This window comes from Gossypium raimondii, chromosome 9, assembly GCF_025698545.1.
Source record: "Gossypium raimondii isolate GPD5lz chromosome 9, ASM2569854v1, whole genome shotgun sequence".
NCBI classification, from domain to species: Eukaryota; Viridiplantae; Streptophyta; class Magnoliopsida; order Malvales; family Malvaceae; genus Gossypium; species Gossypium raimondii.
Window position 1 is genome coordinate 34,064,199 of NC_068573.1, and position 26,580 is coordinate 34,090,778.

Sequence of the window (26,580 nt, forward strand, 5' to 3'; positions counted from 1 at the left end):
AGCCTTTTTAGCCATCAACCTTTTGCTTTTTTCAAACTATTTTTTCTCGATGATTTGATGAAAGTACCATTAAAAAAATTAAAGTGGATGATGTGGAATATTTTAATGAGATGTAATGTATTACTTAGGTAATCCAATAAAATAATTACATGTGAAAAATAATGAAATAAAAAATCATACATGAAATTAAAAATAATTCTTAATTTAAAGAAAATAAACGTAATTATCTAAAAAATATTTCAAAATGAAGAATGCATATATTTGTTTACTAAGAGGTTTTAAAAGATAATTAATAAATCAAACTAAAATAAACGTGAAATGAAGAATACATACATTTAAAAAAATAACTATTAATTTAAAAAAATAAACGTGAAATGAAGAATACATACATTTGTTTACTAAGAGGTTTCAAAGAATGCATATATTTTCTTTAAATTAAGAGTTTTTTTAAACTTCATGAAATATTTATTTTATTACTTTCCATATGTAATTATTTATTGGGTTATCAAGTAATAAATTACAGCTCATTAAAAATATTCCACGTATGAAATTCAACATCATTCCATTAAAAAATCATCAAACCTGTTAAAAAAAACAAATTGAAAAAAAGAACAAGAATTGATGGCCAATAAAGGCTGAAAAATATAATTAGAACTATTTTGACAAAACATATAAATGTTAGTCACCAAATTTGTCATTAAACCTTTTGAAATCTATCCCTTTCTACTATCAGAATGATTTTTCCATTTTCACTTTTTTTTCCCAATGATGGTGTTTGGGCCTAAGCCCAACTACAACACAAAGACATAATTTCGACGCCAGCGCGCAAGATTGACGGAGAAGAAAGATGAGTGCCGAAAAAGAATCCTCTGTCTCTCAACGTCGCTTGTCCTGCACTAAATGCTTCGACGCTCTCTGGTTTTGCTATTGTATACCTCCCTCTCTCTAATTTCCCTTCTCTTTTTACCAATTTCAATTTTTTTTTGTATGAATTGATTCGATAATTCGTTGGGCAGCTCCGGTTCATCAATTGCAACAGTATTACAGAGAAGGAGTTTTGGATAATTGCTATGGAAAATGGAGTGCTCTTTGGGATTGTTTGTATTTGAAAACCAAGCCCTCTTCTCAACTCCAGGTTCTTTTTCCTCTTTCTTTTAATTTCTTTTCCGATTTAAAAATATTGCAAAAAGATTTAAGGAAAAACTATTATTTCAATTTATATTTAATTTTTTAGCTTTTAATTTGTTAATAAGCTACTTAGTGGTTGCCTTATGCTTAAATTGTGGTTCATAAGCTAAAAGCTGATTGGAGGAATTTATCGAAGATGAACTATCAACAAATAAATGTAATGTCTCTTTCAATTTGAGCAGCCATTGATCACAAATCTCAATTTTAGTTGCGAGTGTCATCCAAATAAGATATCAAGTTCTACTGAGAATCCTAATGGCTTGGGATTAGCTTGTTTTCAATTGTAATGTTAAACTAGGTCTTTCTGTAGTATCCTAAATCTTCCATATTTTTGGGAATTGTAAATGGTGCCCTAAATCTCTGAACCATAATGAAAAAAAGATAGCATTTTCACTTTTAGGGTTTACATATCAATAACCGACTAGTCGTAATTTTATTGTTATGTTTCGCATGCTGTGAATTCATCTCTTCAATAATGAATTAATGAGAAGTTCCAAAATGTTTAGCTAAGTTCAAACCTGTGTTATACGGATATGTGTCCTATATGAGTATACTTAATTCTTTTTAGAGTTATTTCTTATATTTGGAAGAGCATACTCTTTACTCATGGTTGAATATGTGTTGAACAAGGCTTTAGGGAAATGAAGGGGCTGAGTAATATAGATTCAAAAGATTTTAACCTTTATCTCAAAGTATATTACTATGATAACTAAGATTAGGTACAGTGGAAGACAAAAAGATGACTACCAGTTGGGATATAACCAAAAAATGGTTAAGTGGGTAAGCTGGATATTGCAAAGGAACTTATGGGGGGAAAAGACTCACCATTTCATCTTAGCTAAAGAGTGATTACCTTTTTCATATGTGCTTAAATGGTTTGAATAATTTAGGTACACAGAATAAAGGAGTGTGGAAAAGCTCATGCATGTTTGTTTGTGAGGAACTTGAAAAGACAATGCTAGAAATATAAATAAGTAAATACAGTTATTTCTTAGGTGAAGAGGCAAGACACTGACATCCGCACTGTTTAGTTAAAAAAAAGGAAGTCCTTGATGCATTTTGATGGTGACAATTGAAGAGAGTTATTGATATGGCAAAAGTTAAAGAAGTGCCTTAAGGCCTAAGCTTGGGTGTTATACATTTGTTTATGGGGGTGGGGGGGGGGGGTAAGAAAACTTAGCATGTCATTTTCTGAATGCTAATGATGATAACATTCATGTAAACGGAACGATGACTAGGAACTGTAGAGAGGTTTATTGACAGCCCAACCATTTGGTTTTTTCCATGTAGAAAAAACTTAAATTGCAGTTGCATTTTACCTGTGCTATCTGTTCCCCAATAATGAACTGGTCCTGCTGAAAACAGGAAATTCTGGAGGCTCGTGAGAAAGCCGAGTCTCATATTTGGACATTTCGGACACCCGAAGAAGCACAAGCTTATTGGAAGCAAGAATTTGGACATTTAAATGGTCGAGAATCGAAATAGACTATTAAGCTGCTTGTTGCAGACTTACAGCTGAGTTTTCTTGTTTTTTTCCCCTTTAAGTTCCAGTTGTTACCTTTTAGCTATTGCAATAAATCAATTTAAATCAAATATTTGATTCTTTCTGCAATTTCACTGAATTCAATCAACATGTGATGGCACAACAGGCTCTCCCTCCTTTACTTTTAACGAGGGATCGACTAAATATAAGGCCAGCCATTGATAAACTTGGTTGGATTATATCATACATTAGCAAATAATCGATAAGTTTTGGCATCAAGAACTATTTGTCTGACTGCTGCAATGGCTGCTATAATTGCCAGTGCAGAGAAAACCACTGCAATGGAAACATTCAACCAAAAAACAAGACTCCGCTTCGACGGCTTAAATGTCAAGTTGAAGAAAATGACAGGTAAGATGAAGTCAAGGGGCATGAAACCGAAAGCTCCAATGACGGCATTGATGTCTCCAAAAAAAGGAAGCATAGCTGCAACTGTCGTGGCTATAACAACAGATAGTGATCTCGAGACTACCCTCGGGATAACATTACGGGCAGACAACTCTTTGCTCTTTGGATCTGCAAATGTTCTTTCCAGCACTTCATTTGTTGGCTGCAAGTAGACCTGTGACAAAAACCAGAATTTTATTATTGAATACATGAACCTATGTTGACCCGACACACATGTACCTGAAGAAAAATGAAGAGTCGGAAAGAAGAGGGGGAGGGAAAGATATGCGCTCACCACGCCAACTGCTGATAGTTGGAGAATAGTAAAGAGGTTGGTCATCAAGATGAACCATTTTGGCACCAAAGGATTCCCATCATCCAAGAAATTACTGAGTAAAAGGCCTTCAGAATGGTTGCCAAATGCCCAATAACCAGTGATGGCAACAGTGAAGAAAGTAATGATAAGTACCGTGTAACAAACACATAACCCTTTGAACATCTTCCCCTTCACCGGTGGTGCAATTGTTGCCTGAATTTCTGGAATGATACCATTGCCATAAGTTGTGGCAATAATGGCGATAGCATTGAATATTCCGAAAATTTGGCTTTCGGCGTCACCTTTCAGGCCATAATCCTTTGTTGGTCCCTTTGAAGAATTCCCTGGAATAACAAACAAACAAACAAAAAAGCCATGTTTAATTAATCATTAAATCAAACAGATGATGGAAATAAGTTCTTATTGTATCTCCAGAATTACCTATATATATGGAAGCAGCAGCGGCACAGGCACTATAGGCAAGGCATAGAAACAAGGATATCAAATTAATATGCCTTAGTGAGTGAAAAGATGGGATTTGAGCTAAAACCAGCATCAAGAACCCAAATATAATAACGAATTCGTAAAGCTTCATACTCCCATTTGGTTGTGATAGCAAGTAAATTGCCTGCAAAAATTGGAAACCATTTTCAATCATCTTAAGCATAACTAATTAATAAATAGGAATTTTTTGAAACTAGAGAAAACAAAGGAGTTACCTTCATACATTGTCCTCCCAGAAGAGTGCAAGCAATTACAGCACCATAGCAGACCATGAATTGAATTGGCCCAACATAGTACCGACCCCATTTTGGCCCTGCACAATACAATGTGTTACAAGAGCTGAATTTATGCTAGCAATTTTTTTTTTAATAATTTCAAGTTCCAAAAATATGGTGCTCAGAAATACATGAAAATTTATTTGATTCAGAGTTAAACAACTTCACAAATAGGAATAAATAATTGCATATGACTTTAGATCATAATAGAAACAAACACACATCATTCATTTAACTCTATTTGTAGAGTTCACTCACAATGAACAAAACACTAACTTCATATATAAAAAATAAATAGATAAAATATTAATTTTTGTAGTTTAAATTTAGTTTGGTAACCCCAAAAAGGAAAAAAATTATTATTCTCACTTAGCTTTTTTTTTACAACAATACTAAATTAACTCTAGATACATATATATATTTATTTTAAAAATTTTAAAAATAAAAATAACTATTTAGTATAGTAAGGGTGAAAGTTTATAATTTCAAGTATCCTTAATTAATATTTCATGGTGCTATGAAAATCAATGCTTTAAATCATTAGTAATAAAGTTTTACGAGCTACATTAAAATAAAATAAAAATAAAATGAGATGTATACATCATTAATATAAAAAATAGTAATTCTAAATAAAAAAAATATCTTATATTCATATGCGCTATGTACATATTGCAGATCGTGAGATAAAATTACCGCAAGAAAATATGCCTATATTAAAATAAAGGACATCAATTGGTTTTACACCATGCCACTGTCCTTGAAATTGTTGGGTACCAAACTTTCCACTTTTTCCTCTTTCAATCAAAATATTTTTTCTTCCCTATATAATAGCTATAAAGATATATTTGAACAAAACTTTCAGCCAAAAAAAAATATAAACTATATAAATATTTAGTTAATAATGATAAGAGGACGTAGGTTCGAGTGCGTTGAAGTATATTATTCTCTTATTTAAAGGTTGAGAGGGGCTATAAATAGTTCTAAATCTTATATATATATAAAAAGAACATATATAATAATAACCTATAATAAAATTAATATTAAAAAATAATTATTTTAAAAATAATTGTACGAATATTAAATAATTTGGAGCCATTCAGCAATTCACAAATGTAAGGCTGACATTTACTGGATTTGCATATGAAGTATGGGCAAGCTTGGTCATAGCATAGGAATTTAAATTTCTTCATTTATTTATTTGGTAAAAAGGACAAGTTTTTGTGAATCAATAATGCAGGGTCAAATATGTATTGAGTAAGTTTATTTATTTATATTAATCTTTTTTATTTTTCAATATACATACAATTTTCACACATTTAGAAAAAAGACAAAAAAGAAAGAAAGGGTGAAGTAGTTTGGAAATATTTGTAGGAGGGGAGAGTGGTTACCCAAGATGTCATTGGCCATGTCTCTGAAGCGAAGATGTCGGCGACCCAATTGAGCATGGTGTTCAAGGACAAGAGACAGCAAGTTGTAAGAGTAGAAAGTGACCAAAGCTCCGACCACCAAACTTATAATTCCGGCAGCCCATCCGAGGAAGGTGAATGCAAATGGGAGGCTGAGAAGCGGTGGTGCAACAATTGATGTGGTCAAGTGGTAACCACAGTGCAGCCATGATCCTATACGTTCAACTAAAACATGTTAATTAAACAATTCAGACTTCACTTGGCTACGTAAGCTTGAGTTCCTGTTTTCTTTTTGACCATCTTTCAACACACATTTCTAAATTTTGCTAGTTGATAAATAAGACGATAATAGAAATAAAATAAATTAAAGGTCAATGATATAATACGCTGAATTTTTGGTTTTAAATTATAAGTCTTCAATCTCGATAAAATCTTAATGATAAAAAAAAGAGTAATATTCCAAAAAACCAAGAGTTCATGCATGTTCATTGGTGCATTCATTATGAACTATATCATATAAAGAAAGGATTTATATTATAAAATGGTAATGTTATTATTTGAATCAATGAATTATTTGAAATTTTTTATTTTAAGTCATTCAGCCGTCAATTTTTTTTAAATAGTGCGACTAGCGAGTTCCAAGCAATGATTTGACGATCGGTATGGTGAATCAGTACTTATCTGACGGTTAATGTCAGAGATCGAAAAAGAAAACTGCTTGGATTTTGATTCGTAAATTCGTGACTTTCAAAGTTGATTTTGATTCGCAGGTGGTGCGAATAGAGAAGGCCATACATACAAACGATTTTAATAGTTCAATAGTTCAATGATTTAAATGAAAATTTTTAAATAATTTAATAACCATTTTATAAATTTTTAAAGTTAAAAAACTCTATAATAACTTTGGATATAATTTACCTTTTTCTACATATTAATATATAAAATAATGACATATTAGGAAGAAATTTTAAAATTTATTTGATGTGATAACATTAAATTTATCGATGGTATATGATTGAATATTAACTCCATAAAGAATAAGAAATAAGAAGTGTTGGAGTTTGTGTCTATGATGTAAGAAGGCAAAAAGTGGTGAAAGAGAGAAAAAGGGAGAGCCAGAGAAAAACAAAGAAAGAAAGTCGAAGATTTTTCTTGAAAAGCAAATCAAATCAAAGAAATGATCATAAATTATAAGACATGGTTGAAAATTAAAGAGAAAATAGTAGAATAGAATAGTGAATACACCTTTGGATTTAAGAACAAAGAGAGCACCAGCATCGAGCTGTTGATGAGTAGGAGAAAGGTGCTTGTGGTGATCATAATCATCTTCTCCAGCTTCATGTACCGCTTTGGAGTTTGCACTGTTTCCCAAACTACCCATCTCTCTCTCTTTCTCTCTGGATTTCGATACCAAAAACAATGAAGAAGAATGAAAGATGGGTTTGGAATTTAGGTCCCCAAGATGGAGGAATTATAAACTAATATATTTATATAAATAAATAAAATATTACCTCTTTGGGTATGGTGTCAAGTCAACCATGTTACAGCAGCCATTCACACCCATCCGTTGGTCATACAATAATGACAAACTCTGTATTGTATTTTCTCAATATATATAAAATACGAGTAGATTGATGGAAATATCCTTAACCATGTACATTATGATATTTTATTTTCATCATTAAATTTTAAATATTAAAATATTTTATATATAAAATTACATTTTATGTTGATGTTAAATCATGTTAGTGGCTATCAACAATTATATATATATATATATATATAATATCGCAACCATTAATCACAAATCTCAATTTTAATTACGAAGGTATCCAAATAAGATATTAAGCTTATTGCACCACCTTCATAAGCTCCTACACGTGTCTTTAGCAGTTAAACTTGATACCATACATGTGTTCTGGGCCAACCTCACACCAAGCAGACTTTAGACATCATGTAACACCACGGCCAACTCTCATAAGCCATCTCTGTTAAGAGTACATAAAATTTTAGGACCATTGATTGCTTGACCATCCTAAAATGTCGTATCACCGCCACTAGAAGGAGACAAGATGTGATCCCACCACTAGCAAGCTTAAGACACGTGACATCTTTTATCTCCAGTATGTAAGCCCATTTACAACAACAGAGAAACCATTGTACACATAGAACCAAACACGTAGAGTCTTTTGCTTCCATCATTCCTTCCCTCCCTCTCTCTCTCTCACTCTTGACTTCCCTTAACTAAACCAAACACAGCGACTCTTCGCCCTAGCAAAGAGTCAACCGCCGTCATCACCACCTCTTACTCCTCCCTATTGGTTCCACTTGTTAACAATTTGCTGCAATGAGCTTGAACCGCAATCGCAAATCTAGACCCTAGTGTTCACTCAACCAATGAGCATGACCTTTGTAGTGATCAACAGAATCCCCAAAGAGGTACAACTTGTAATATAAATAACTAAGTTTCTGAAAATAAAAATATATAAATTAATTTTAAAATTTATAAAGAATACAACAACCTAGCTCACATTTAACCCAAAATAAATATATGCAAAAAGGCCATCAATTGGTTTTAGTCCAAAGTGTTCACTTCTATCATTGTCAATTTTATACGTTAAAATCTTACTCCATATACTATATATTTCACAATTAAAAAGAAGATTTGAATAAACATTTTCAGCTAAAAAAATGGGGAAAACCCTAAATATTTATATAATTAATAATTGCTTTTAAAAGCGATTCTGCAAATTGGAAAGAATTTGGGGTCATTCAGCAATTCCCAGGTATTAAGGCATTTAATGGACGGCATATGGACTATGGCCAAGCTTGGTCATAGGCATCTAAAGTTTCTTCATTTATTTACACATTTACACATAACGTCAAGTTTTGTCAATCAATAATGCACGGTCCAATTTTATAAAAAGTTATTATGTCTTCTCAGTAAATTTAAAAGATCTATTATAATTCCATCACTGTTAGTATTTTTATTTTTAAAATATATATCTCTTAAAATAATTTGATATGAGTTTTCTTAAAACAGTTGGATAATTTTTATTAAAAAGTCAAAATTTACGAAATTATTTGAAAAAGTGGATTCAAGAAATTTTACGATAATAAAAATATAATTTCACCATTTTAATGTATTACAAGATTAATATTTAGTATATTAGTAATGTATCTTTAAAATATTTATTTTTCATGTTTATTATACCCATAACAAGGGCGAAGTCAAAACATTTTTGTAGAGATCGAAATTAAATTGTAATTTTACTATAGTAAAAATAAAATTTTATCGTTTTAATAGCCTATATATCTTTATAAATTTAAAAAATTATATCAAAATTTATCATTTTAAGGGTTAAAAGTACAATTTTATTTTTACTAATTTAAAATTTTAAAATATTAAAAACCTAAATAAAAGAATTTCTATTTTAAAGAGAATCGGGATCCATACCAAGCCCTAAGTGCATTTCTCGGGTTTTTTATAGAAATAATATAAAAAAAATAAAAAATTACCAAAATGTTATAACTTTTTTTTATTTACCAAAAAATATATAATTTTTTTATTTACCAAAATATATCAAAAAAAACAAAAAAACAGAAAAAAAACAGAAAAAAAACCTGAACTATTTGACAACTCCCTGGGTGGAGGGAAGCAGGTTGGCGGCACCAAACAAGGGAAGCAGGTTGGCGGCACCAGTGGAGGGAACCAGGTTGGCGGCACCAGTCCTGCCAACCAGATTGGCGGCACTACTCGTGTTATAAACACGAACTCTGTCCAGCTGAAACAAGAAAAATCAGAAGAAAAAGAAAAGAAAGAAGATGTGCTGCGGAAAAAAAGAGGTGCTGTCGGAATAAATGCCCTAACCGAAACTTTCATGTTGGACAGTCGTCCGGATCGGGTCGTAATTGACCTAATATTGTAAAATTTTTATGTGTAATGATAAAAAAGTATACAAATGATTATGATTACATTGTATCCAAATTAAGTTATAAAATAGTATATGGCGTTTGGAATTATTAATATTATATCGAAAATGGAGGCATATAACCTTAAATTAAGCTTTAATGTAATGCAACTTTAAAATAATTAAATTGGTAAAAAGAAATTGAACAGTAAGCACAATAACTAAAACTAGAATAATTAAATTAGAATAATTAAATTGATACAAAAAAGTACAAACGTGTTAATGTACAAACATGTGCCATACACCCCTAAAATTGATGGTTCGATGGTGTAGTCCTAGGGTATACCTATTCGAGGTCGACAACACGTTACGGTGCTCATGACGACCGACATTATCATTTGGCGCAGGTGGTGGTGTAGTAAAAATAGGGAGAAAATTATTTTGAGCAGGTCATTCGTTCGGCAGCGATGAACTTGATGCACCTGAGGGAGTCCCATAATGCCGCTGATATGGGTCGGGTGAGTAGGATCCGAATAGTTCAAAGTCGTATGCATATTCTGGCCCTGAGAAGCTCGGCAAATTGTTAGTGCCTGACAAATCCGGATGATAGCTATCTGAACCGACAAATCCAGCATTGTTTGGATCCGGTGGGCTCTCGCCGCTCCGGTGGTTCCAGAGAATAATATGCCATGGGGTCCAGATCATGCTGGGCCGCTGTGGCCGATCCCCCATGTCGTTGCATGTGCGGGGGGATTACAATCGACTGGCCTCCGTATAAATATGGCTTCCCGCAACTATAGTACCATTGCATATACTCTACTGATGGTTGCGAGTCGGTAGCCATAACCATCTGAGGTTTTCGACGAAATCGATCGTTCCACAACGCCACAAATTTCCGGTGCTTAATTCCCCAATCTATCATCGATTTTCCTCTCTTATTCTTGCCGTGAACTTCTCCCACCTCACACGGCGGATCCGAGATAGGTTGGATGAAGCCAAACTGCCGTAGCACCCGATCCCCGTGATACCACTCGACCATATTGAAATTAGTGCGTTAGTGCACCATATGTACGAATGCACGTACGCAGACGAGGGTACCACGGCGGTAATTTCTGGCGTTCAGTACTGCGTCCATATAAACTGCATGATTAATAACATGGTTATAATTAGCCATAACGTGTGCGTAAGATATAGAAAGTAAGATGTCATGAATATTAGAATAGCATTAATATTAGAATAGCATCTTACCCCATACCGGGCATACTGTTCAATCATGAGGCGGTATAGCGGGACATTGTACGACTTCCGGATACCCGGACGAGCACTCCACCTACAAAAAACAAATATAGCGTTTAGAGTTGGTAACATTAGTCAATATAATATGACTACAAATAATGAGAAGTTATATTTTATCACCTGTTCAGTAGTGGATAAACATATGGTTGGTGTCTAACCGATGCCAAAAATGGCATCCGATCTGATACCAGATCGCAGCAGCAGTGAGAGGCATCCGCCAATGTCGCGAACTTTCGGATCTGCCGCCCGATAAAGCTCTCGATACAAGACTGCTAGCACGGCTGAGCCCCAGCTATAGGAGCTAACACTGGACAAGTCAGCTAACAGGGGCAAGTACATCAAATGCACATTGTTGTTGCTTGCATCAGGCATGATTTCTCCCCCTATGATATGCATGATGTACGCTCGAGCAGCGCACATCAACTCGCCTTCAGTGGCTGTCGCTGATAATTGTCCATACTTGGCTTTTAGTCATGTAAATGGTAAGCCCGAAAAATATGACTCACCGTCCCCTGGTGAGTCTCCTAGAAGCTGATAGCAAAGTGCATCTGGATCGGTAAATGCAGATAATCCCGTTACGGGACTCCCGTCAATTGGGAGCCCAAGCTGCAACGCTACATCCTCCAAGGTCACCGTGCACTCCCCGCACGGAAAATGAAAAGTGTGGGTCTCCGGGCGCCACCGCTCCACTAGCGCAGATAATAAATCAAAGCGCAAGACGGTGTACCGGATCTGTGCTATGGATCCAAAGCCGGCTAGCTCTAAGTACGGCATCAACCTTGCATTCGGAGTATTCTTCAAAACACTCACACGGCCCCTTAAAACTCGGTACGAGTCCTGATAGTGTTAAATTATAGAAAAAATTTTACGATAACATTATTTCTTTGTACGTCTATCCTTTTTAAATAAATAGAACCCGTGATTAATAAATAATAAATCATACCGCGTTATTAGCCGCATCAGATATGTGGCTTTTGGTGCTAATCAATGAAGCCATTGCGATGCCTGCAAGTTGAAAAAAAAGTTAGTAAAAACTCTTACTTCGACCATTTGTTCGTATTTTTTTCTCCGCATTTTATTACTTTAAAAAATATCTTCATTTCTAATTTTATAATTTTACATAATGTTTTAAATTTATTAATTTAGTGTGTTTTTAAAATTAATTTAGTGTAAAAAAACCATTATCCCTGCCATTTACTCGTATTATTTAGTGTATTTAGTGTAAAATTAATTTATTAATTTAGTGTGTTTTTCCTGTTTTTTTGTTTTTACTTTTTTGATATATTTTGGTAAATAAAAAATTTATATATATTTTGGTAAATAAAAAAGTTATAATGTTTTGGTAATTTTATTTTTTATATTATTTTTTATAAAACCCATAATAAAACATTACAAAATAATAAAATATTAAAAAATACCAAAATATTATATATATTTTTATTTACCAAAATAAAAAATACTAAAACAGGTTTTTATTTGGTGTAAGAAAAAAATCCTTATCCATGCCATTTGCTCGTATTTTTTCCCAATTTTATTACTTTCAATAAATTTTTTTTATTTTTTATTTTATTACTTTATATTATTTCATTACATTTTTTAAAATATTTGTATTAACTATTTCTCAATTTTTTTAAAAGTTAGTAATACACTATTATTTTGGCCATTTGTTCGTATTTTCTCTCCGCATTTTATTATTTTAAAAATATCGACATTTTAAATTTTATAATTTTATACTTTTCAGTGCATTATGTTTAAAATTTATTAAAGATATAATTTTTTCGCATTTTCTTACTTTCGTGAATATATAATTTTCGTTTTTCTTTTCGTATTTTATGTTTTCTTAAATATATTTCTTTATCATTTTACTTTTAATGTTATTTTCCTAACAAAACTAATTTCAACATCCTAAGTCAATTTCATAAAAAATTCCTAATCAACATATAATGTACATACTATGAATTTTTCATGCTAAATATATCTCAAAATTATATATCCTAAATAAATTAATAAAATACGTAAAATGTACTTAACATTATTTTTAACACACAAATATTACAAAATCTTAAATTAATAATAAAATTACCTTATTTTCTTTTTTGTCCTTCCTTCCTTCCCTCTTCTTCTTCTTCTTTTTTTTTTCTCTTCTCCTTTCCTTTTCTTTCCTTATTTTTCTTTCTTTCCTCCCATTTCCTTTTCTTTCCTTCTTTTTCTTTCTTTCCTCTCCTTTCCTTTTCCTTCTTTTTCTTTCTTCCTTTCTTTCTTCTTCTTCCCCTCTCCTTCTTCCCCCCACCAACCGACCACCCTTAAATTCAAGGGTGGTGCCGCCAACCTGCTTCCCTCCACCCAGGGAGTTGTCAAATCAATTCAAGTTTTTTTTTTCTGTTTTTTTAATATATTTTGATAAATAAAATATATATATATTTTGATAAATAAAAAAAGTTATAACATTTTGATAATTTTTATTTTTATATTATTTCTGTAAAAACCCGCATTTCTCAATCCACTAACTTTACTTTATGAGTTTAAAGCTCCTTTTAAGTTTTAACAATATTATTTCAACATAGACACTAAATATACTGAAAAGTTACGTCATAGAAACTTCTTATGATGGTAAGAGAAAAAGGTCATTCATTAATCATCCTCGATTATTAGGTTCTTTCTCGTAAAATATATTATTTCTAATTTTTTAAAGAAATGATGATACATAAAAATTAAAAAATAACATAGAATAAGAAAGGTTAAAATGAAGAAACTGAAACACTATTATTTAAAATAACTTTATACAATTTTAACCAAACATAACAATTTTATAAATAAATTTATATATCTAGTTATATTAAATTTAAATTTAATAATTCATATTTTCACAATAATTTTAAATTATATCTAGTGCTTAAAATAATATTGAAATTAATTCATAATGATAAATATATTTTTTAAGAAAATGATGAGACATTTATATTTTATGATAAATAATATTTATTTTTTATAAAATTATATATCTTTAATATGATAAATATTAAATGAAAATTTAATATTAAGATAATTTATCTTTATGCTATTTCCATATTATAATCTATTTTTAATTTTGAATATTAAACTATATTTTAAGGAAAAATAAAATATTTTTAAAAAATTTCTACGAAAAATTTAACTAAAATTTCTACAATTTTTTTCAACAATTATCTCTTAAATAATTAAAAAAGTTAACGCTTAGAAATGTTAGTGAGAGAGTTCATTTATTATATTTCAAAAAATAATTCATTTATTATATTTAATTTATTATAAGGAAATATAAATGAAATATAATAAAAATTTTATAAATGAAATATAATAAATATTCTAAAAGATTCAAAAATTAAAAAATAAAAACCAAAATATATAAACATTTCTAAAATTTTGGAAAGAAAATAAAATTCAAACATTATTAAAAATATGAATATATATAAAAGGATTATATCAAATTTGGATATGTAAAAAAAATTGTTATATTTATATAAAATTTAAAAATAAATTAAAATTTTTTAAATATAAAAACTAGTTGTTTACCTGACGATGTACAAGTTTTAAAAATAGAATGTACCACGTGACACTTCAATTAGATGCCATGTGATACTTTCAAATTGGATTGAAGTGCCACGTGGCACATTCTAATTTGGCCACATTTAGTGTACTGAACTGATTAATAGAATGTGACATTAGGTACTAATTTGAACAAAAAAAAAATATCAAAGTAAGAAAAATGATGTATGGCAAATGATCTTTAAGCCTTTATATTTTAGGAAACAATTATAAATTTTTATTTTTAAATTTTATAAAAAATATAAAATTGTAAGAATTAATTAAGATTTATAAAGATATATGGAAAAATAATATATAAATTTTGAAAATAAAATTACAAAACAAAATGATTTTTTAAGTTTTTTTTAATTTTTATATGTTTTATTCTCTTAGATAAAATTTTCAAATTTTAGTTAGGGTGAATTTAGATAAAATTTAAATTTATAACATGATAAAGTTGAAATAAATTTTAGAAAGAAAATATTTATTCAGTAAAATCAAGAAGTTGAAATTGAAATATATTTAATTTTATTTATTTAAAATCTTTCAAAAAATAACAATTAACATAAAAGCAATTTGTTGATTGTGTGAATTAACTTTGGATCTTGAATCTTATAATATATATTTATATAATTTGTAGGAGCGGTCCAAGGGTGACACCAATGGAGCTATATATAGTATGCAGATATTCAATTTTAATTTCCTTTTAAATAACATGTCAAACAATTCAAACTTTGCGGTTTCCTCCTGTTTTCTTTTTCACAAATCTTTCAACACCCAAGTTGAAAACAAAAAATAACATAAAACACAAATTTTAATAATTTAGTAATTAGTTTCGAGTGTAATTTTTATAATTACATATATGCAATAAATTTCAGTAGCTATGATAATTAGTGGATCTCATGAATTGTTGTGACTGAAGCACTGATTATAATCTTCGATTCTTAAGGGAGAGTGAAAAATAGAGTTATTATACAGATAATTACAAACAATTACATGCAAATTCAATTACTTGTGACTTTTCAAATATATCCGTACATTAAAAAATATTTTATATAATACAGTGTTTTAATTTTAGGATATATATTTTAAAAACATAATTATAGGAATAAATTATATTAGGATCATCCTAAAAATATAGTTTTTAGACACCAATACAATAATCCACGTCATTAAATTTTAAAGATATCAAAGTCTTATTATGCACTCGTCTATATCTAATATCTTCTCTAACTTAATTTAATTTTAATTCAATTACTTAAAATAATTAATTTTAAAATTATAAACAAACATCTTTTCTTCTTTTACAAATTTTAATCATTTTGTTTTTTTCATAAGTTAATATTTTTTTATTTTTGTGCAACCAATTTTTTAAAAAATTAGTAATTTTTGTGCAATTTTTTCATGTCATTGACACATAATTTTGGTAATTATTTTATCCTAAACCTCGAACTTTGAACCTTAAACCTTGAACCCCAAACCTCGAGGTTCAAGGTTTGGGTTTAAGATTTAAGTTTTAGAGTTCGGGGTTTAAAGTTCAGGTTCAAGGTTCAAGGGTTTGGGATTTAAGGTTTGAGGTTATGAGTTTGGGGTTCAAGGTTCAAGGGTTTGGGGTTATAGGGTTTTTGGTTTTAGGACTCGAGATTCTAGATTCAGGGTTCGGGGTTTTGGGATTGGGATTCAATGTAAAAAAGTAACAATGTTATGTATTAGTTATATGAAAAAATTGTTGAAATGTTATTAAATAATTAGAAAGGGACCATGAATAATGTGGTGGGAAGGGTCCATAAAATAAATTTTCTATGGATGATTGTATAATAATAATTTAATGTCTTTAAAATATGATGATGTGGTAAAATTTTATTGGTGCCTAAAATCTTAATTTTAGGATCATCCAAATATAAGTTATTCCATAATTATATATTATTTTACTAATTTTATTTAAAATTTAATTTTTGATGGTATATTTTCCTGTACACATTTTGACCTAATAATTAAAAAATTATATAGTATTTATTATTAACTATTTATACTTGGTCAATGATCAATCAATGGTAACAACGGATATAAGTCTAAAGTTATCAAGAAAAATACTTTTATGGACTGTCGTATTATATATGGTGGTTTGATTTTAGATTTTGCTACTTGTCTTGAGAAATTTTTCTTGATAACTTTTATAATAATTAATATCTTTTAGAATTTAAAATTATGTAGTTGTGTAATTATAATTTATATTACCAAACGTGAATAAGAAATTACAATATACACCCTATTAATCAAACACAAAGAAAATTCAATTCCTTTTAATTATAAAAAATATAAATACTACTTTAAAATTACACTTTTACCTAATTACTCCGTGGTATTCAAGCATACCCTTAATTTACTAATGGGACAATATTACTATTTAACTTACTTTATTGATGGTGTATAAACTATACACCTCAATCGTGGAGTTCTTCTATATAAATAAGAAGAGTTGGAGTTTCTCATAAGATGGTAAGCAAAGGAAGAACACAAGAAGTGGTTAAAGGGTGAAAGGGAGAAAAGGGACAGCGAGATAAAGAAATTATTAGTTTTGTATTATTATTATTCATTTATACCATCTAATTTTAGATTTAATCATATACATATATACACATCTTTGATATATATATACTTACTGTCGAAACTATTTTTAAATTTTTAAAAAAACACGGGGATCGACTTTGAAAATGAAAATGTGAGTCGCCACTAATATTTTATAATTATAATTTTAGGTCTGCGAATTTTGAGAAAACAGGTTCGGGAGTCGGTTACGCACGAGGAAGGGTTAGCACCCTCGTAACGCCCATAATTGGTACCGAATCGATTATATAATGCCTTAGCGTCGAAATTTTGAAAAGATTTTTAAGATACGATCCTTTGGTGAGAAAACTTTAATGATAAGATGCATTCATTTCGAAGAGATAAATTGTCACACTCAGTGAGTTAGGGTGCGAACATTCAATCTTTGAAATTAGATTTGTTCCTTTTTAGAAAATCATGTGCTTTTAGAAGGATACTTGACTATTTAAGTCAATCGAGAAATCCGAATCCAGTAAGTTAGGGTTCACCTTCTCGAAATTCTTAAACATCAAACATTGCCTTTATTTTAAAAACGAGATAAGGAAACGTTGTACCGAGTAAGTTAGGATCTAACATTTTGAAATCCTAAATGCTTAGTTTTAAAATTGCATGGTTTTAATAAAATAAGCACTTGATCATCTAAATTCATCGGGAAGAATTGAAACCTAGTAAGTTAAGGCACGATTCTTTCGAGAACTTATGAACATCGAGCTTTTAGGAATTAAGTAATAAAACAACTATAGTGCCTTAATAAAATACAATTCTCACAAAAGGAACGTGATTGGATAACAATTCATACAATGTAAAATATGAAATACAATCTAAATTTAAACTAAAAACAATTAAGTAAATGTTATACAAATACCAACATTGATTTTAATTATGTCATAAAAACTTAAATAAACAAACGATAAAACTAATAAAATAAATAGAATTTAAGTAACAAAATATTTATGTTTGAAACTAGAAAAAAATTCAAAGTTAATGCTATATTTTATGTACATATATATGAATTCTAAAAATATTTGCATATAAATTATATATAGATATAAAAAGTCATATAATTTTATTACGAAAATATGATCTAAGTTATATTCTAAGATACATTATTTAAAGATATAAAGTAGCAAATAAATATATCAAAAATAATGGAACCAATAATAATATCAATTTGATAATCAAGTATACAATAGAAATTTTGAAAGGATATTTAATGAATTTGAAATATATTTAAAATAATAACTTGAAAGAATTTGCATATTATTTTCCAAAGAATTATATTAAAAGGGTTTGAAAACAATATTAAGCTAAATATCTAAATAATGTTGAAAATAATGGGTTAAAATAAGGGTTAATTTGTTTAAAAGCATTTTTGAAGACGAATTTAAATATGATAAAACAATTTTAAAAATGATAGCAATAACTATAATAAAACATAAAAGGTTTAGATAAAATTTGCACACACAAAAAACGAGATTAAATAAACATGTATAGCAAGTTCAAACTAATAATATATAATGAATTTGGAAGTATTAACAATAAATTAATAAATTTTAAAACTATAGCAACAATGAATTTAAAACATTATTAAAATTTAAATATCAAAAAAATGTTAAGTTTTATAATAAATAAAAGTAGAACCTAATTGTTTTGAAAAAACTTGTTGGATTTAAAAAGAATTAGGTTTGTATTAAGTTGAAATCCATTTCAAAACTGAGGGACTAATCAGGCAATTAAACACAGGCATTAAAATAATCACAATCCATCACGAAAACGGCACCGTTCAAGTTCGGATCCAAATGAAAAATAAGTTAAATACATGGTATAAATTACAAATAATTGAAGAAATTAAATCGCAATTCCCATAAAGGCGCAAGGACTTATTGAATAAATAAACCAATCGATCCATATGCGCGGATCCTTCCCGGATCGGGTCTTCAAACGCTGCCGTTTTGAAGCCATTGTATTGGCGACAAACGACGATGTTTTAGCTTCCACGCTTAAAGACTAAAACCCTAAACATTTGGTTCATTTCAGAAAACCTAAAGAGAATAGATGTTCTCTGGGCCGTTCTGTACATTGAGGGCGCTTGAGTGATCTCCGATCCAAGCCTGGTCTCCAATGACGACAGAGAAGGCCCGAATCTCGTCACAAGGTACTTTCTACCCTTTCTTATTGTTGTTTCTTCCCTTAATAAACGATTAGTAGATACAAAATAGAAAAAGAAACGAAGGGAAAAGAGAAAAAAAAATGATTTGCGAATAAAAAAGAACCCAGAAATCACCTTCTTTGTATTTTGATTTTTGTATTCTGAATGCGTGTGTCCGTTATAGTACGCTCTTGGTCTTTTTTATAGTCTCTATTTACAGAAAAATGAAAAATAAAAATAAAAATGAAAACAAATCGCCCCCGTTCTGTCCTTTTTGTTTTTTCCTCTCTGCTCCTTTTTGTGCTGTTGGTGTCTGCTTTGCTGCTCGTTTGTTCGTCTCTTGCAGGTACGTCGTGCAGGGTCGGGGACGTGGCACGTACGGATGTGTGCAGGCGCGCGCGTACGGAGGCTCGCGTGAGTGGTGCTACGTGCGTGCGTGAGGCTGAGGGAAAGCGGCGGCTGAAGACCCCAGAAACCCTAGGGTTTCTGTTTGTTTCAGTTTTGGGCTAAGGATATTTGGGCTAGGGTAATGTATTTTCGGCTTGGGTTTAAATTTTGGGTGTTTTGAAATTGGGCCTATTGTATTGGATTGTAGATGGACTATTATTGGACCTTTATTAATTTGATATTTTTCATATCTGGGTTTTAGTAGTTGGGCTCGGGCAAATTGGGTTATTACACTTACTTATTTTTTTTATATACTTTATAATTCATATACATACGTATTCATATATTTTTTATATTTTACATACACGTCTATATATATTTATGTACATAGTTTTTACTTTACCTCCACGAATATATACATACTTATATTTTTCTTATACATTTTAATTTATATACATATCTATATGTATCTATATACCTACTTTATTTTCATAAGCACATACATATATTTTTATATTTTTATAATTTTGTTCATCTCTTTTATTTATTTATGTCTTTATTATTATTTTTAAAAGAATATTTCAATCTAATTTATTCACATATTTGTTATTCTGCATGTTATTAATTTGTCCTTTTTATCCATTCATTTTTATTGTTGTTGCTCGTATTATTTTTTTTTACTATCGCATTCAATATTGCTTTGTACGCATATTAACCTCGTGTTTCATTTCTACTGTTTCGTGTTAGATTAATTTATTTCAATGCATAAATTACGATTTTTGAATAAGCAAAATCTCGTATTTAGATTCGAGAAGGTCGTACCCTAACTTATTGGGTCTTGATTTTCACAATAAATCTAAATACACGAATCCTTTCAAACTCAAGTTTTAAACGATCTCGGGAATTAAAAGGAGATCGTGTCCTAACTTATTGGGCATGATTCCTTTTTTCTCAAGTTTTAAACGATCTCGGGAATTAAGAAAAGATTGTGTCCTAACTTACTGGGCATGATCTCTTTTCTAAACCCGAGATAATTAAACATCTTTTTAAATAAGTAAATTTTTAGCATTCATTCGCGCATCGGGAATTCTAGACATTGTGTCCTAACTTACTGGATATAATTCTCTTTCCCGAATTACGTGAAATATGTCATTTTCCCAAAAATTTTCAATATTTCAATAAATGATTGTATTTTAAATCTCTTCAAAGTTTTCAATTTTCGACACTAAGACATTAAGTAATCAACTAGGTACCAATTTTGGGCGTATCGAGGGTGCTAATCCTTCCTCGTGCGTATCCGACTCCCGAACCCGTTTTTTCGAATTTCGTGGACCAAAATTGTTGTTTTAATAAAATCAAATCGTTTATTAAAAACAACCACTTTTCGAGGTGAACCGATATCACACCTCATAAAAAAGGATTGGTGGCGACTCCCATACTTGTTTTTATTTTTAAAATTCAAGTCGACCCCATTTTCACAAAAAAAATGGTGTATGGTCAAAAATTACATTATTTAATTTTTTTTAAAGTTATGGTCAAAAAGTTTATTATAAAAAATAATTTACATATTATAAAAGTGTTACAATATATTTATTTATAAAAGTATGTCCAAAAAGTATGAACATAACTTATTTATGTGTATGTACTACATATTATAAAAATAATATGCTTATTCAGTAAAAAAAAAGTTATAATTTTTTATCATAACTTATTTGTAAAAAAATTCCAAAGTTATAGCTAAAAATTATATCATTTATAAGAAGTGTTATGAAAGTTATTGGATACTTTATAAAAACATTTTCTATAAAGGTTATATCTTATAAATTTTATATTATTTTTACTAAATTTACATATTATAAAAATTGCTACAACCTAATATAATTATGTTTTCAAATTAAGTTTATATAATTTTTTATGATTAAAATTACAAACTATTTATGTCATGAACCCAAATATTATATGTTACATGATAATTATCTAAATACAAAAGGGTTTGTTCTTTTTTAACTAATTTCCTTTAAAAACTTCCAAGAAGTTTTCACTCCTTTCTTCTTCTTGCACTACCGAATCTCTTACATAATCCTCCAAGTCTGACATAATTGGCAGCATTGCCCATCCCCTTCATCGACCTTCAAAGGCCCTGCCAAGCCACCATTACCCCCAGCCCATATAGCTCTTTCTGTCGTACCCAATCCCTTTCCAATAGCTTTGTTGCACCCCTTTAATAATTCCCACAATCTTACACTATCGCCACTTACAAGCAACAAGGTTTCCTTGTTGCCACTTTCACGTAAGCTCCCACCACCCCCTCCTTACTCCATAACTACACCTTGTCTCATTCCCTAACCAGTAAGCTCTTTGCTTGACTATTAGTAGCCACCATTATGGCATTAAACTAGCACTACTACTAGCCTCTGCTCTCTAATTTAGGTTTTTAGCCGATAGAGAATTAATTTTTCATGGGAGAAAATTAAAAAGTTTTCATAGTGTGATCAGTTTGTGAAATTAGAGTGTACTCTTTAAGCAAACTAAGGGTTCGGGAATAGTAGAGAAGGTTTTATTGGTTGAAAGCCAAGAAATGACCAAAACTATTAAGTCGAAAACACAAATAATAATTTGATGAAGTTTATTTCTATAAATAACACAAAGGTTCGATTTAAATTTTTTTTTTTAAATTTTTGTTATGAAAACAAACACGTTTTCTAAAATAAATTTTTTCAATATAATCGCATCTCCCATGAAAGACCTACCTCCACCCTAAGTAACTACTAACTATGTGTAAGTAACTCATATACTTTGATTTATTAAAAACCCGAGTTTAATTGGTAATAAAGTCAAAAGCTGGTATGTTGGGTATACAACTTATGTATGACATAGCTTTACTTAAAACAATGAAATTCATAGCATGGTAAAGCGTAAATGATATCCTCTCGTTGGCATTGCATGGTTGAGGGAAAAGAAACATGATCACGAATCATTTGTCTAGGATGAAAGATTTTATCACTATATGTTAGTAATATATTTTTTTTATAAAAGGAAGATGCAATGGTTATCATGAGATAATCCTATGATGATAACATACTAATGACAATGTCATTGACAATCATAATTATAAGTTATTTTCGTAATGGTATACAATAAAGGAGAGTTCAGTTATTGTACTTTTAGTGGATTGACTCTATGACTAAATAATGTTGTAATTAATAAACGAAGAGTTGAAACTTAATTACAAATTATTTGATATCTAATTATATATGTTCAATCGGTCCCTCGCTAGCTCAATATAACCCTTTATGGATTACATTTGAACTAATATGTTGAATGAATGAAAACAACGAAGAGAGAAATAGATTTTATGTATCACTATTCGCAATAAATGTATTTTTTCACATAAGATAATAGATGACTTAGTGATTGATTTAATTTCTTTGAATTATTAATCAATTCATTGTAATTACATAATTGAAGTTTGAAGTGAAAATTAAATTAAGCAGTCATCGTGATTTTACAGAATAAGACAATTAAATTTATTTACTCATAAATTTTAGTACGGTAAAGTTGTCATGACTTTAAGTGAATTAGAATTGAGTTGAGAAAATAATTTAATTGAGAGAATTAATTAAATTTATTTAAATAAAAAATATTTTGAAAATAAAAAGCTAATTATTGGGTTGGATAAATTATATGAGTTGATTTAAAGACCAAATATCACATAAAATTGTACTTAATAAGTGAAAAACCCAAAATTGAGCTATCATATAGTGATGTTCGACACCTAGGGTTCCTAGAGAAGCCAGTGCTGCCTACCATGTAGTCCTACTAGGACTATGTGTGTTTTCTATTAAAATATTAGTATTTGGTCTCATCTTGTCCAAGTAGAACTCTTGTGTTTTCCCCTATAAATAGAGACTATGGGCTAGGCCAAAATACACCACATAGAAAGATTTATAGTTTCCAAAGAAAATTTATTTTTATTAGAACTCAGGTTAGGGTTTTAACCCATAGAAAAAATTAATTTTCTAGTGGAGAAAATTAAAAGGTTTCATTGTGTGATCAATTCGTGAAAATAGAGTCATGACAAAGACTATTAAATAAAAAAATCGTATTTATTTTTATAAATAACACAAATACTCATTTTTAAATTTCTATTAAAAAAATAATCATGTTTTCTAAAATGATTTTTCCAATATGGTATCCCATGAAAGTCACCAGGGCACCCCCTCCTCCTTCCCAATTCAACGCCCAACAACCAGCACCACCAACCGGCCCTCCACTCTCTAATGTATGTTACAAAAATTTAAAGATGAGGTTCAATTTGTTTTAAGTATGTTGACACCATTTTTTGGATGAAACGGGGTCGACTTGGATTTTGAAAATAAAAACGAAAACGGGAGTCGCCACCAATCTTTTTTGATGAGGTGTGATCGGGTCACCTTGAAAAGTGGTTGTTTTTAATAAACGATTTAATTTTTATTGAAACAACGATTTTGGTCTACGAAATTCAGAAAAATGAGTTTGGGAGTCGATTACGCACGAGGAAGGATTAGCACCCTCGATACGCCCAAAATTGGTACCCAGTTGATTACTTAATGTCTTGGTGTCGAAAATTGAGAACTTTAAAGAAATTTAAAATACGATCATTAAAAAAAAACTCGAATGGCATGGATAAAAAAATTTAAGAGGATATTTGGCAATTTGGTTAAACGAGAAATCGAAACCCAGCACATTAGGGCACGTTTTCTCGAATTCCCAAACGCAAAATATTTCCTCTTTTGAAATTTTTGGAAGGATATTTAGTCACTTGGTTGAACGAGAAAAATAGACACCCAGCACATTAGGACACGTTTTCTCGAATTTCCAAATGCTAAATATTGCCTCATTTAGAAAAATTTTCTTTTTTGAAGTGTGGTGTTAATATGCATAATGAAACAAAAATGAATACGACAAGGTAAGCATAAATATTGTGAGTAACAACAGATGTTAAATAGGCAAAATGAGAATGACAAAGCGATTACATATAAAAAAAATAGCAAGTAAATAAATAAGTAGAACTAAAGCATTTTAGAAAAGTAATAGTCTATGTGAATAAATAAATAACACCAAGTAACCACGATTACAATACATTAAATAGATAAAACCATGTAGAAAATATGAAAATATATGTATGTATGTATGTATATTTTAAGTTATGAAGATAAATAATATATGTATATATGTAAATAGTTAAAAAATGCGTATATATATATATATTATAAAATATATGTCAAGATTATAAAATATATGGATGCATGTACATATTTTAAAATGATAAAACATAATATATATATATATATATACATTTAGGATTTATAAAATATATGTATAGATTATAAGAACGTACGTGTGCATGTATATTTTTAAAATTATAAAATATAAAAGATGTATGTATATATATATATATATATATATATATATATATATGAAAATAAAAAATATAGATTATAGAATACAAAAATATATATAAGTAGGTGTATATATTATGTACGTATATTATAACAATGTATGCATGTATATGTATATAACAAATTTTGAAGTTTAAAATATTAAAATAAGCAAATAGTAAAATACTAATATTAATGGCATAATATAAAAGCAAAATAAAATAAAATAAAAAACTAGGGCCGATTTTAAATGAAATAATAAAAGGTAAAGGACCACAAGAAATGCGCGTTAAGAAGGAAGGATCGATCGCGCAATATTCCCCATCCCGTATGCGCATTGATTTATGCGGGACCGATTGAACAAAGTAGAAATTACGTGGCCGACATTAAAAGAAATAAAAGAGTGCGTTGCATATGCTACTGAATTGGAGGGACTAATTGTGTAAAATACCCATTAGGGTAATAATGCATGACCCTCTTTCTTTTACACGGCGCCGTTTGAACTTCAACACAAAAGCTAAAGACTTTGTTTTATTTTTTTTTTGCTACATTCTGCAGAGAGACGCAAAAAGAAATAAAAGGAAATTCCTTTTTGCTAGGGTTCCGTGTTTAGCCTTGGAACCCCGCCGCCATCACGCCTTCCCCGCCTTGGGTGGGCCGGAGCCATGCGAGGTGTCTCCCACCAGCGTTGAGAGCGCCAGAGACCAAGGCTCAAACGGGAACGAGGAGAAAACGGAAGGCCTTTGTCCTTCCTTAACGGCGTTCGATGACGGCGAAGAGCCGATGACGACGCCGGATTCGGGGCCGATCGGTGAGTTTATCCTTCCCTTCCCTTTTCCTTTATCTTTATTTTTGTTTTTGTTTGAAAATCAAAATAAAAATAAATACAACGAAAAAAAAAAGGAAATATTGCAATCGAAATCACCTTTGATTTTTTGCTTTTATTTCGTGAATAAGTTACAAGAAAGAAAAGAAAAGAACCTGTTACAAGAATAAAGTTTGGCCCCTAACGGATCTAAAGATCGATTTTTCTTGATTCCCTCTTTTTTATCTATTTTTCAATCGGTTTTATCTTGAAAGATACCAAAAGCAAAAACCCCCTTTTCCTTTTGTTTGATTCGGCTCTTATAGCCGACTACACGCTTGTTTTCATTTTCATTCTCTGTTCTTGTTTCTTTTGCTTTTGTTGTTGTTTGCGGACTGATGAAGTCAACGGAGACGGAAAGCTTCCATTTTGGTGCAAGGCGTGGTGGCGGTGGCGAGACCTCGGGCATTTGAAAGTCTTGTTGGAGGCACATGGGTAGCAAGATGCGCGCACTAGGGTTTCTAGGTTTCTGATTTTTGCTGAAATTGTTTTAATTTTGGGCCATCTGGGCCTTGTTATTTTTCGGGTTTGGAATTTGGGTTGTAATTTTGGGCCTGGGCATAAATTGGGTCTTACAGCTGCCCCTCTTTGCTCGTTGTCGTGTAACGGGAACAGAGCAAAGACTAAGAAAGACCAATTTTGCCCGGTCTCATCGAGTCTCGACTTCTTTTAACACTTCTCCTCTTCACGTAGTGTTATCCCAGTCCGCTTCGACCCACTCCATTGCAGTTCAAAAAGATCTGACTTGTAGCTCCAATCTTCTTC

The 26,580-nt window shown here is 30.3% G+C and overlaps 2 protein-coding genes across 2 annotated transcripts; one reads left to right on the top strand and one right to left on the bottom strand.

The window, feature by feature from the left end:
• Positions 1 to 761: 761 nt before the first annotated feature.
• LOC105799183 (hypothetical protein) lies at positions 762 to 2,781 on the top strand. Its single transcript, XM_012629601.2, has 3 exons — positions 762 to 929; positions 1,017 to 1,135; positions 2,554 to 2,781. The coding sequence occupies exons 1-3, from the start codon at positions 848 to 850 to the stop codon at positions 2,671 to 2,673; spliced, it is 321 nt and encodes a 106-aa protein (XP_012485055.1). The 5' UTR covers positions 762 to 847; the 3' UTR covers positions 2,674 to 2,781.
• Positions 2,771 to 7,085, bottom strand: LOC105799181 (GABA transporter 1). The gene is made up of 6 exons (XM_012629599.2): positions 6,865 to 7,085; positions 5,602 to 5,832; positions 4,154 to 4,251; positions 3,876 to 4,062; positions 3,414 to 3,778; positions 2,771 to 3,293 (listed from the first exon to the last, which is right to left on the bottom strand). The coding sequence occupies exons 1-6, from the start codon at positions 6,998 to 7,000 to the stop codon at positions 2,913 to 2,915; spliced, it is 1,398 nt and encodes a 465-aa protein (XP_012485053.2). The 5' UTR covers positions 7,001 to 7,085; the 3' UTR covers positions 2,771 to 2,912.
• Between the last annotated feature and the right edge of the window lie 19,495 nt (positions 7,086 to 26,580).